Source organism: Apium graveolens, chromosome 6 (assembly GCF_009905375.1).
Source record: "Apium graveolens cultivar Ventura chromosome 6, ASM990537v1, whole genome shotgun sequence".
In the NCBI taxonomy this organism is placed as follows: Eukaryota; Viridiplantae; Streptophyta; class Magnoliopsida; order Apiales; family Apiaceae; genus Apium; species Apium graveolens.
In genome coordinates this window covers 247091520-247105291 of record NC_133652.1, presented here as the reverse complement: position 1 = coordinate 247105291, position 13772 = coordinate 247091520, and the positions used below count along the sequence as shown (strand labels likewise).

At 34.6% G+C, this 13772-nt stretch overlaps 1 protein-coding gene across 1 annotated transcript; it reads left to right on the top strand.

Annotated features, from left to right (window-relative positions):
- Nucleotides 1-8955: 8955 nt before the first annotated feature.
- LOC141665870 (uncharacterized) lies at nucleotides 8956-13402 on the top strand. Its single transcript, XM_074471853.1, has 7 exons — nucleotides 8956-9724; nucleotides 9901-10538; nucleotides 10701-11093; nucleotides 12462-12765; nucleotides 12898-13116; nucleotides 13214-13295; nucleotides 13387-13402. Exons 1-7 carry the CDS (start codon nucleotides 8956-8958, stop codon nucleotides 13400-13402), a joined length of 2421 nt encoding a protein of 806 aa, XP_074327954.1.
- The last annotated feature ends 370 nt before the right edge of the window (nucleotides 13403-13772 follow it).

The following is a 13772-nucleotide window of genomic DNA, read 5'->3' as shown; positions in this document are numbered from 1 at the left end:
ACATACTTCTATCTACCCTTCGTTTCACCCAAATCCAATTAACGGATTGAAAGTTATGCAATAACCAAGTAAACACCGAATATATAGACCGATAGTCAATCAACAAGTCAGGTATAACACATAATACATCACGTAATCAATGACATATCATTTATAAAGAAGTCTCGGGTCATAAATATGCTTTCGGGTATTTAAAATGATTTTTAAAGTATTTTTCAGAATTAATACGGGTCATTGGATCAATTTCGGGTTAATAAACAAGGTTCGGTTGGCCAATTCTGGCTCCGAAACAATTTAGTAATAATTATCGAGCCTTGGAAATAATTTAGAATAATACTTTAAAGTTCGAAACTATTTTTCGGAATTTTTAAATCATTTTTAAATAATTATATCTAATTAAATAATTAATTAAAATCAATTAATCAATTAATTTTTGAATTAATTGACCAATTAATCAATTAAGAATCAACTGAAATTTATTAACTAATTAATTCAGATTTATTTTTGAATTAAAAATAATTTTCGGAATTAAAATACTAATTTTTAGAATTTTCAGAAATTAAAAATGAATTTTTATAATAAAAATAAATAGGAAATATGATTTTTAAACATTTTATAAACAGGAATCCTATTTTTGAAAACTTTACAAACTACAGGGACTAAACTTCATCATCTACAAAACTACAGGGGCCTGTTTGCAAATTTGCCAGCCCAGCCGTCGACTCGCCGGATTGTGGCCGGAGAACACGATTCCAGCCACCTCAGGCCACCAAACTGTCCAGATTAAATCTATAGGTTACCAGCAACTTATTCATGAAATCAACACTCAATAATCATCTCTGTTCTGGCCGGAAGTTGGCCAAGAACATCGCCGGTTTCCGGCGAACATCGAAAACTTTCAAAACACAACTCCCTTCGATTCATTAATCCTCTGTTAACGAGCTATATACCAATCGATTGCAAATTTCATAAGGAACACAACCCACTATAAATTAACAGCTAATAACCCTTGAATCAAAAACCCCCAAATTTCAATTGAAAACATTCATACGGGCTATAAACCCTAATTTTGAAATTCGAAAATTAAACCTACTTTTGAGCATGTTATTGAACTCCAAATCAGACATATAATATATCAAAATCATCAGGAAAACAAACTCTACCACATGCAATCATCAAATCATACAAACAATCATCCGAACAAAAAATCATATTTTTCATAAAAATAATTCGAAAATAATTAAATTTATATAAAATCAACCTTTGATTCTGCAGTAAAACAGGTCCTGGAATCTGATAGTACTCCTTGAGACCTTCAAATTGGTTACTCCAACTTTCCAAACGGATTTCACTAACACCTTGAATTTGTGGTTTGATTCTCATAAAGGTTTATGAATATATGATTTTTCTCTGTAAAATTATATAATTATCTGTCTGCAAATGATTTTGATACGAAATAAAATACGGTAAAAGGCTATTTATATTTACGGGAAATTAGTATCTCGTTGGATCATTCCGGATATAAAACGGTACGTTTATTTGTAAAAACTGATCCAAACGGTATCAGTTTTCGGGATAATTATCCAAATCAGTACAATTTGTACTGCGGTCTTGGTCTCAGCGCCTGGTTACACGTATTACGAAGTGATAATTGTGATAGTTTAATAAAAAGCTCCCGTTTATCGAAAATACGGGTTTTATTGATTTACCAAAACGAATATTGTATCGAAAATGTTGCGCCGGGACCCGTGCAGGACAAACCGTACGCCAGATCGAAAAAGTCGAAACATGGAAAATACTCGGAATATTACAATTAGGTTAGGAAGGAGTTCTCCGAAGAGTTTCGGTTTCCAAAAACGTATCAACGGTTGACGTCGGTTGGTTCCCGTTTTTTATAAAATAGATTTTAAATACTCGGAAAAAGATTTTATAAATTTCATATGATTCATATAAATTCATAAATCAACATAATAATAATTAGGAAGATATGACAATTATCTATATTTTATTTTGGACATATAAAAATTGAAATACTCAATTAATACTATTTTTGAATATTCAAATACAAATAACACTTAACAGTTAATTCACAGAATAGATACTGAACACACATAATAATTATTTAATAGCAAAAATAATTACACGATATATCCCGGATATTATACGCTTGAATCGCTTGATTCCGATTTACGGATCAAAAGTTATGGCCGTTTTACTAAAAGTGATTTACGCGACAAAAACTGCTACGAATTACGAATTTTGAAAATATAAAGGATCAACTTAATAATGTTCATAAATCATGAAATTTTTACAGAGAGTAGTATTTTGAGTTTCCTAACTGCCATTAAAATTTCTAGTGAAAATAATGATTTTTCAATTTTATAAAAATATCGGAGCCGAGACCGCGCGATTAGAAACCTTAGAATCCATAAGTGGAGCCGACGACGAAAACGAAAATGAACTTAAGATACTTTGAAAAAGGAAGCGACCATGATGTGAATAAGGAATTTAAGGAATAATAAGGATAAAATAAGTTGAGAGGGTGCATATTAATTAGCGCATGAGTGCGGGTAGCCGTAAATTAGAACAGGACCTAACGAAATAAATTGTGTTCATGATTATAGATTTCCGAGCGGAATCTAGAGCATCCTCCACCTCGAAATACCCAAGAAAATTTACGAACCCAATTCCATTTAATTTGTGTTGTGAAAGGATTGTTTTATTATCATTGCGTAAGTACCATGTTTGCCATGATACGTAGTTATTGAATTTTCGCATGATATAGCGATGTTGTATGATAAGTATATATCGTGAAATGTTTAATTCTTTTATAAGCGTGAAGTATTATAATAAGACCGATAGGCGGTCGGGATTTCAAGATAAAAACCCGAGAATCATTTCGGTGATATTATAGGACGATTACAAGTCCATAGTAGTACCTTTTAAAGGGACTCAACGTCCACTTACCAATATTAAACACCTCGAGCTTTTATTAAAACGATTTCCAAAGATCGTATTCCCTCAACTATACTTTATCATTTGGACAAGAAATATTTACTTACTATTCATTTATTAGGGAGAAGTATTCTTCAGTAAATATTTAATTCAATCTCGATTAAATATTAAAGTTATTAATGTATTAAACATAAATTAGTTGAGAAATATTATTTTATTCTTTTAAAAGTAAACTACTTCGAGGTTTAATTTTTTATCGATTATCATTTAATTATTTACTGTTTATTAAAGGGTTTATTTATGATTTAAAAATCATAGATACGGATTTAAATTACTTTCTGATTTTTGAAAATTATTCGAATAATTTCAGATCGTCGGAGAATATTATCCCGACTTATTTAATATTTTGAATATAGTTTCAAGAAGAAACTTTTCCCCCTTATTTAATTATCTGTTGACAACGGTCAACTCACATCCTTAGTATTTCCTCCGAAAATTTCGGAAGTACGTATATATATATTTACATTTATATCTTAGTAAGATAAACTGTTCTATCAACAAGTAAAATGTTTGGGGAACTTCGATGTGGTTCGAGTTCTCGAGATATGATAGAATTCTTTTAAAAAAGGACAAGGGAGGGGTAGACTCTGGTACTATGTGTGCTAGATGGACTATCAAAGGTACCGCAGGCGAAGGTACTCTGTGTACTCAGGAACTTGTGAAGTATGTGTATACCAAAAAATGGGACACGTAGCCCGAATGCGGCAAGGGTGATAACCGGGATACGAAGGTGTCATCCTTCTACTAGTAGAAAAGGTTACTATTATCGTATTACGACTGATCATCGTATGCGGTGGCTCCAACGAGTGTCCTATTCTTCCAATTGGAATTGTGATTCAATACTGTAACCCAAGCCTAGGTGCTGGGTTTACTATTAAGGTATTCGCAGGATAATAAAATCCCCTAAATAATTGTTTTCATAAGAAGATGTGTATCACCAAGGAAAACTAATTTTGAATAAAATATAATTATCATATATGATATTTTACGTAAGCTTATAATACAGTCATTTTCATACTGTATATTATTATGTTGGGCATTATAGCTCACTCTTGCTTTCTTTATATGACACAACACAACAGTGAATCAAGATGCCTACCATGAGAACCACATCCAAGAAACGGGTAGGAAATGGCCAGTTGTTCAGTAGATTGTTTGGTGTTGTACCGCAGGTAGTCCGAATAAGCTGGATTGGTTTTAGTTGTTTTTAGTTCGACTTATTTATAAGTATGACTTATGTAAGGTAATAAATAAGAAACGTATATTTGGCCGACGGACTAGCCTTACTTAAAGGTTATTTCCCGGTAAGACTTAATTACTTTTGGGTTGTAATAAATATCACTTTGCGGTTTAATCTACTCTAGTAATGAATGGTTTATTTCCAAGACAATAACCTGTAAGTGTGTGTGTGTGTGTGTGATAAGTGTGGGGTTGTAAAGTGTGAGTATTTATATATTATGGTGCAAGGTATGTGGTTTATAGTAGTTTAGATAGCGTGGCCTCCGAGATTCCCGACCCCGGATTTTGGGGCGCCACACATGAGAAGGGGAGTAGGAATTTCAGGCCTTATTTGTTCAGGAAGTGATGGTAGAGGGATGTTGAACTTCCCCATGATGGCTCCCAAAGAAATATAGTTTTGTATTTGGAGATGCTTGTGAGAGTCCACCTGGGTCTTGATATCTGTTTGTTGACTCTTGACTAGAGAAGTCAAAGCCTGAACTTGAGCATTGAGAGATGCATTGGAGGTTTCCAGAGAAGCTACATGTGTCTTGAGTTCTTGAAGGTCTTGTGGAGAGGAGCTGCTAGTAGAGAGAGCAGTAGATGGTCCAAATGTAGCTTGCACAACTTTCTAAATTTCATCCATGACTAGAGGTGAAGGAGTGTATCTTGCAGTGTGCATTTGATCCAACTTCCACCTTGTGTCATGGGATTTAGTGATGTGATCTTGAACTACCTTGTGCAAGGCTATAAAGGATTCTTTGAGCTGATTTACACTTTCAACAATACCACTGAGATCATACCTTAACATTTGTTCTGAGAAGATTTTGAATTGGTTTTTTATCTTAGTTTGAGAGGGGATAATTTGGTCTATCTTTTCTCTGACCATCTTCATGACTTTGTCTTGATGTCCATTCAATATGATTTGTAGTGCTTTTCCAAAGTTGTGGGAAGCCTTGATTTGATCTTTGTAGACCTTATTTATGGCATCATACACCTCTTGTGGAGTTAAGGATCTGTCATTGCTTCCCATAATTGTAATGTATTCCTCCCTAAATTTAGCTAGCACAACATCCATCTCAATTGTAAATTTCTTGTCCAACCAAGCATCACAGTTAGCATCATGACCAGCTTCATCAATAATTTTTGATTAATTATCTTCAACATCAGCCTGGTAGGAGAGCATGATAGCTTGGTAGTCATGATTTGACATGTTGGATGTGAGTAGCTATTGTGAGATTTGAGCAAGGCCTCCAAGTTGATCAACTCTAAGATCTTCAATTGTAGTAGGTTGATTTTAGTGTCTTGGAGGCATTGGGAGATGAGGTGTAATTGAGATGTGGAAGGTTGTGAATCAGAACCACCTGTGACTGAAGTCAAAGTTTTACTCACAGATTGCTCTGTAGTTTTGACAAGTTGTTGTTCATCACATAAAGTGGGAACCTCCAATTGAATTGGAGGGGATTTGACTGGGTTACTGTCATGTTCACCAGTCTCAAACCCTTGTGCTTCTTGCAAAGCACTGTTACTTGAATGTGATAAACTTGCCTCCCCCATAGCAGGATCATTGGCAATTATAATACTAACATCTTCTGTCAAAGCAATTTCTGCTAGGGTTTTGAGGGGAGTTGTCCCTAAATGAGGAACCTCTATTTGAATTGGGGAGGATTTAGATAGCTCCCCCTCAGGAGTACTACCCTCAAACCTTACAGTCTGTGAAGACTGATTTGCACATGAAGGTGCATTTAGTATCTCCATGGGGTCTTCTGTAAAAACTGATGAATCCCCCATGGTTTTGATGGTGTCATCAAGGTCTACCCCAGCTAGTAGCCTCTCACCATCTGATTGTAGTGTCTGGGTGGTGAACAAGATTTCTTGAACCAAGTCACTTGATTTAGCTTGCACTTGAGAAATGGATTCAAGTGCTGTAGGTAAAGAAGAAATTTTTGAGATTGGAAGTGGTTGCTCAGAAGTGAGTGTTGGCAGCTCTCCCTGAATGGATGAGGGAGCTTCAAAAGATGTGCCCTCACTGTGTGTGCCATCCTTATTTCTCCTACCATACACTTGAATTGCTTTAGGTGCAGGTTGTGCAGACTCTGTACAAGGTGCATTGGGGTGAATGCTCTTTTCAATAGACACACCCTATTGAGAGGATGTATCTAGAGTCTGTTTAGCCCCCATTTTTACAACTGCATCCTGTTGTAGGGATACAGAGGTGGCTTGAGTGGCCAGCTCAGATTTCTTACTCTTCTTTGATCTCTTGACCAATGATGACTCAGGTTCTATTTGGTCCTCACCACTCTCAGTCAAAACAGTTAAGGTTACCTCATTTCTCTTCCTTTAACTCATATCGTCCTTTTAAGAAGATGAGGTGGTTGGTTTCCTAGCTACTAATGGTTTTGAAGGAACAGGCTCAACATGGGTAGGTTCATGTGGGTGTGCCTGTGGATTTGCCTTATATTGTTCTTTGGGATGGTTATGTTAATATTGGTCCACCAACCTCAACATGTGTTCAGTGTGGTGCCCATATGTGGAATATGGAACGGAACAACAAATCCAACAAAAACAGTTCTCCTACCTTTTCTCTATGCTGCAAGAATGGACAGGTTCAGCTCCCACCTATGAAACATCCTCCTGAGCCACTAAGATCATTACTCTATGGAAGTGACAGGACAATCCACTTCAAGTTAAACCATCGTCTTTAAAATTCATTATTTGCGATGTGTTCCAGTGGTGGTAAAATAGATCACAGAATTAACAATGGAGGAACACCCTATTGCTTTAAGGTCAAAGGTCAAAATCTTCACCTTCTTGGTAGTATGCTTCCAGTAGATGGTGAATCTCCCAAATTTTGTCAATTATACATCTATGATACTGAAAATGAACTGGAGAATAGAATGAATCTAATTGGTGGATGCAGAGATGAAATTGACGAGAGCATTGTTGAAGCTTTGATGGATAAATTAGCATAATGAATTGGTTAGGCAATTTCATAATGCACATGAGCGATTCAAAGACAATGAACAGGATGAGTTTAGATTGGTTCTCTTATCTTCTTAATTAGTGAGTGGTCGTCCTAATATAATTGGACCTACAGATGAGGTTGGAGGTCTGATAGTAAGTACTAATGAAGATTCATTAGGTTTTCGGGATACAATTGTGGAGACGCGTACAAAATTGCTTCAGAGGGTTTGGGAAACTGACATTTTTTTATGCAGCTCCGGTATCCACTTTTGTTCCCCCATGCAGATGAAGGTTTTCATACAAAGATTCCATTGAATAAAACAAAATTTCGAAATCAGCCGATATAAATCCCGATGATAATGATTTTGAAAAGAAATATCGAGAATATGTTTCCATGAAAGAATATTATTGCTATAAGTTGATGATTCGCCTTTCTGAAGGTATATTGTAACCTCTCATATGAAAAGTTTTTTTCAGGATATGTTTACTAGCTTCATCAAATTGATCAGAATTTGTCATATACCACATTATCTAAATCATTTTTTTATGTGTTAGGGTTGACTCTGCATTTATCAGGTCATTTGTGGCAACAGTATGTCGTTGATGCCTTTTGTGCAATTGAACAATATCGGTTGGATTGGGTTACTATTCACCAAACAACTATAAGGTCGGATCTGTATACTTCCATTTGAGATGCTTTGCGTAAAGGTGATCATGATCCCAATTATATTGGGAAAGCTGTTGTATTACCTGCATCCTTCACAGGTTCACAAAGGTATATGTCACTACATTTTAAGGATGCACTTGCGTTATGTAGGGCTATTGGACACCCTTCTTTTTTCCTGACAATGACATGTAATACAAAGTGGCCTGAAATAACCGAGATGATGAAATCTTTACCGGGTGTTGATGTGTAAGATGCACCTGACATAGTGTCCAGAGTTTTTAAACTCAAGTTGGATCAACTAATGCATTTGATAAAGAAGAAAAACTACTTTGGAAAATGTATAGGAGGTATTTTTTTATTAACCTTTCCTCTTATGATAGTTTAGAAACTCTTTACTCTGAGCATTTAATTCTAACGCATTATACAGTTATACATGTAATAGAATTTCAGAATCGGGGTCTTCCACACATGCATATGTTGATTTGGCTACACCCGGATTCCAGGTCCAAAACAGTTGCTCAAATAGATGCTCTGGTCGGTGCTAAAATACCTAAAAAAGATACAGATCATGTTGGTTATGCAGCTGTCAGCAATTACATGATTCATGGGCCCTGTGGAGTTGAAAACACCTATTCACCTTGCATGGTTAAATGAAGATGTATAAGACACTTTCCTAAGAGGTATCATACAATGTTATAAACAGAGATTTTTTATATTTACATGGTTTAAATTAATCAATTTAAACCAACATCATATTAATATATTTAGGATCGTTGCCATGTAATTCTATACAGAATTGGATTATTTTTTACCATGAAATATCGGTACATTCATTGCAGGTTCAATGGTAACATGTATATTGATGATTGTGGTTTTCCCATTCATCGCAGACGCAACACTGGCAGAAGTATAAAAAAGAAAGGTGTTTTTGGACAATAGATTTGTTGTTCCATTTAATAGAGACTTATTGGTTCTTTTTCAATGCCATATAAATCTCGAGGTATGTAACAGTGCTCGGTCCCTTAAGTATCTATTCAAGTATTGTATTAAAGGTCATGATACTGCTATTATGGTCCTAAAAACACAAATCAATGCCTGATAGTAGTGTATTGAAGAAGCAATCATGTTTAAATGAAGTAAATCAATATCTTGATGGTCGTTATGTTTGTGCCTCTGAAGCAGCATGGAAAATATTTGGTTTTGATGTACATTCTCGGTGGCCATCTGTTGATAGATTACCTATTCATTTACCTGGCAACAAGTACGTCAGTTTTAGAACATGTACAACACTATCTGAAGTTGTTCAGCAAGCTAATAGTAAAAGGACAAAACTTGAGGCTTGGTTTGAAGCTAATAAAGAATTTCCGGCCGCTCGAGATTTTACCTATGCTGAATTTCCTACGCATTTTACGTGGCTACCCCGAGAGTGTAAATGGAGACCTCGCCAAAGAGGTAATGTAGTTGGCATATTAACAGAAGTACATGCTACTGGCGATGATTTGTTGTATCTCCGCATGTTACTTATACAGAGAAAAGGTTGTACTTCATTTGACGAGCTAATGACGGTTGAAGGTCATTTTGTTGAAAGTTTCAAGGAAGCATGTGCTGCTATGGGGCTTCTTCAGAATGGTAGTCAATGGCATGAAGCAATGGTTGAGAATTCACACTCATCTTTTGCGAAACAGCTACGTGAAATGTTTGTTAACATTTTGGCATATTGCTCAATCTCTGATCCGCTGTTTTTATGGAATGCTCAGTGGAAATGTATGTCTGACGATATCATCCTCCTAAAACGTAAAGAATGTCGTAATGGGAATTTACAACTCCCAGACTATGACATTCAAAATTTTGCTCTTGCGGGTATGACTATCTTTAAATTTGGCATTCATTCTTAATACTGATATCTCTTTCTACTCTTTAGTCATTTTTTGTTTGTGATGAACGGAGTATAAAAAAATCTGTATTTTCCATAATTACAGATCTTGAATATATAATTTGACTAAAAATGTTAAACTATTTTATAATTATTCTTACAGAAATTGAAAAACTTCTGAATGATATTGGAAAGAGCTTAAAAGATTTCCCGACAATGCCTTATCCTCCAGAAGTCTTTCGGGACAACAGTGGCAATGGTTTAATTGCTGAAGAAACAGGTTACAATACAGAGCAAATGAAAAGGCAACATGATGAGAATTATATCAAGTTGAATAGAGAGCAAAAGGAAGTGTATGAGGCTGTTGTTGAAAGTGTAAATTCTAACAAAGGCGAACAATTCTTTGGCTATGGAAGTGGCGGATATGGGAAAACATTTGTTTGGCAGACACTTCTACGTCGCCTTCATTCTGAGTGTAAAATTGTTTTGCCAGTATCCTCATCAGGAATTGTAGCTGTTTTGCTAGATGGTGGTAGGACGGCTCACTCACGCTTTCATATACCTATCATTGTAGACCAATGCTCTATAGTTGGAATAAAGCATGGTACAGATCTTGCTGAACTATTACAAAACACAAGTTTAATCATTTGGGATGAAGCACCCATGCAACATCGACATGGTATTGAGAGTGTTGATAAATGTTTAAGAGATATTATGGCTCCTATTGATCCCAGTAGATCATCAAGGCCATTTGGTGGAATAACTGTTGTATTTGGTGGAGATTATCGCCAAACACTACCGGTTATCCCAAAAACTTCCCGAGGAGAGACCATTTGATCAACACTGAATCGATCAAAGATGTGGGATTTCTGTAAAGTCTTCACCTTACGTCAGAACATGAGACTTCATTTGGGACTTTCAGATAAGCGCAACAAGATAACTGCTGAATTTGCTAAATGGTAGCTTGCCATTGGAGATGGCAAGGTCCATAACATTACTGAGAATCCTGGAGATGATGGTTTGGTAGATTTTGAAATTCCAGAACAGTTTATTGTTCACGGAACAGATAATCCAATTCAGTCTTTATTTGACATAACCTATCCAGATTTTCTATCGAACATGTCTTCTTACGATTATCTTAGATCCAGAGCAATCCTTACTCCTACAAACAGTCTGGTGGATGATATAAATGACTTTGTGATTGAGAAAATTCCAGGTAAAACTCATACCTATTTCAGTCAGGATTCCATATATGGCAATGGAGGGGAGGATAATGATTTTGATACTGCCTTTCCAGTAGAATACTTGAATTCAATTAACATGTCGTGCTTGCCAAAGCATCAGTTACAGATCAAGGTTGGTTGTACCGTGATGTTAATGCGGAATTTGAATCAGAGTCTTGGTTTATGTAATGGTACACGAATGATATTCACTGCATGCAAAAAAAAATCTGTAGAATGTGAGATTCTATGCGGTTCCAATGTTGGATCAAAACACCTTATACCAAGAATTGACATGGTTCCAACCGACACCAAATGGCCATTTGAATTCAAAAGAACTCAATTTCCCTTGCAACTCTGTTTTGCCATGACCATTAACAAAAGCCAAGGATAGTCCCTCGATACTGTTGGATTTTATTTACCGAGATCAGTGTTCTCTCATGGTCAACTGTATGTAGCTGTTTCAAGAGTAACTTCTCCAGAAGGACTTCATATTCTGATATTAGATGATACTGGATGTTATTCAAACGTTACGTCTAATGTTGTATATGAGGAAGTATTCTATAATTTACCAAAGCCTGACGATATTTGATCTTATTTAAATTCAACTTTGGCTTTTCTTCCTCTATACAGATTATTTGTACACAAATTTAACGTTTGATTTTACCTGATATAATCCATGTCCATATCTGTTACTAATAACAACTTTTATTTGTATGAAGTTACCTAAGCAGATGTAATAACTTACATCTTAATGTTTCCATTTTGAACTTATCCATATATGGAATAATGTCAATCAGATATGTATTATATAGTTGTCTCCTATTTCATCAAGAAGATTGGGATATATCCGTTTTTCCATTTTTAACGAAATTTCATTGTTCATCGTGATCAACAGTATCATTTGTGTATTCATATAACATAATTATTTGATTTTTTTTATAAATTTTAAGAGATATAATACCTATTTAATTTATAGTAGTTGGCAATCTTTATAATTGTAACAAAAATCAATCATTTCTCTTATTACACTTCAAAATCTTTGTGTCCATACACGTTCATATTACCTCTATTACTCATAATCAACATATATAAAACCATAATGTATTGAACACTTAATCCTTCGATATCCCACTATCACAAACCATGTCCGAGGGTGAGTATGACAATCATGTTTGAATTTATTACATCGATGTTAATGCTATGTGTATGAGTAGTACCGATTACATGTCACAATTGATAAGAAATACAAAGATGACTAACATATCATCTCTGATGTGTTTGTTTTATAGGAGTTACTTTCAGTTGTCTATCATCTCTTGATCATACAACAAGTGATTGGCAGGTTAAAGTACGTACCTTTGGCAACATTTAAATAGTACAGAAGGATTAAATTTGATTCTTCTTGACAGAAATGTAAGATCTAAATTTATGAAAATATATTTATTGAAAAGTCGATTATTTACACATTTTAGTCTTAGTTGTGACAATGTTACTATTTCAGAATGTACAATTGCATTCTTTTATCCCTTTGGAGTTACTAAGTGTATTTTCACAAACCTTTGCCGAAGGAAATATATACGAAATAGTACACTTTCGATGCGTACGAGGTCTGAAAATAGCAAGTGAAAATTCCTCACCGACTAAAATATACTTTTCACAGTCAACTATAGTAAAACATGTCATCGGTGATGATTGGAGTGTTTCATTACAAAAGTATCATTTTGTGAGCTTACAAAACTTTACTAATAATGTTGGAAATAATTATTCTCATGATGGTCTTGATGACTCTCCTCTTGCCGCATCAGGTATGTCACCAACGTTATTTTCAGAATATCATTTGATTAAAGTAAATTGATATTTTCTTACACATGTTTTTTACGTACAACGAAATACATTTGTTATTAGTAAAAAACTTGGTATATTTTTTTGTATTTTAGATATAATCGGAGTTGTGTACCAAGAGATCCACTCTACGACTGTACAAACGGTTTATGGCGAAACCAAATGCCTGAATTTCTATGTTAGTGATGGCATGTCCAAAGTTGAAGTAAAATTTTTGGGAGATTTAGCCAAAGAGGCGAATGAATTATTTTACCATGATATTCAACAATCGATAGTTGTTATACTATCACTCTTTAGACAAGAAATAATTTCTGGTATTTATTTGTATGCTTCTATTGGTATATACACTTATTTGTTGTCATTCAGGTTATAAGAAAATGATTATAATTAATACATACTTTATTTATACAGGACGTGCTTTCATCACAAACCTGCCCTTTTCTGTAATTTATGTAAATCCTGACATTCTAAAGGTGGAAATAGTGAGAAATCGGTATACATACTACTATATTTATTTATGCTAATTTCTCTTTTGTTTACTTAATTATTTAATTTTCCATATTATTGTATTGTGTTATATGTAGGTATTTGCAATTTTGAATAAATGATTTCAACCTTTTGTTAAAGATCAGCAGAAGGATGAGTGACTATAATATATGTAGGTATTTATTTACAATAATAAATAATTTATTATGGTAATCATGGAATCTATTGAAATTATATTTGTTATTCTAAGTTTATTATGTCGATTTTTAATGTAATTTATATTATCGTAAACAAGTAGCATGCTTACAGTTTCACAGATATATAACAGCTTAAGAAGACTAATAAAAGAACTATTTAAATATGGCGGTAGCCTCATGATACATGTAGTCTGCATATTCAGGCCTTATCGTCGCATTTAAACCCAACCAGTCATTAGGTTCATGTTGATCAATACCTTTGAGTCTACAAATCATTAGCATTAAAT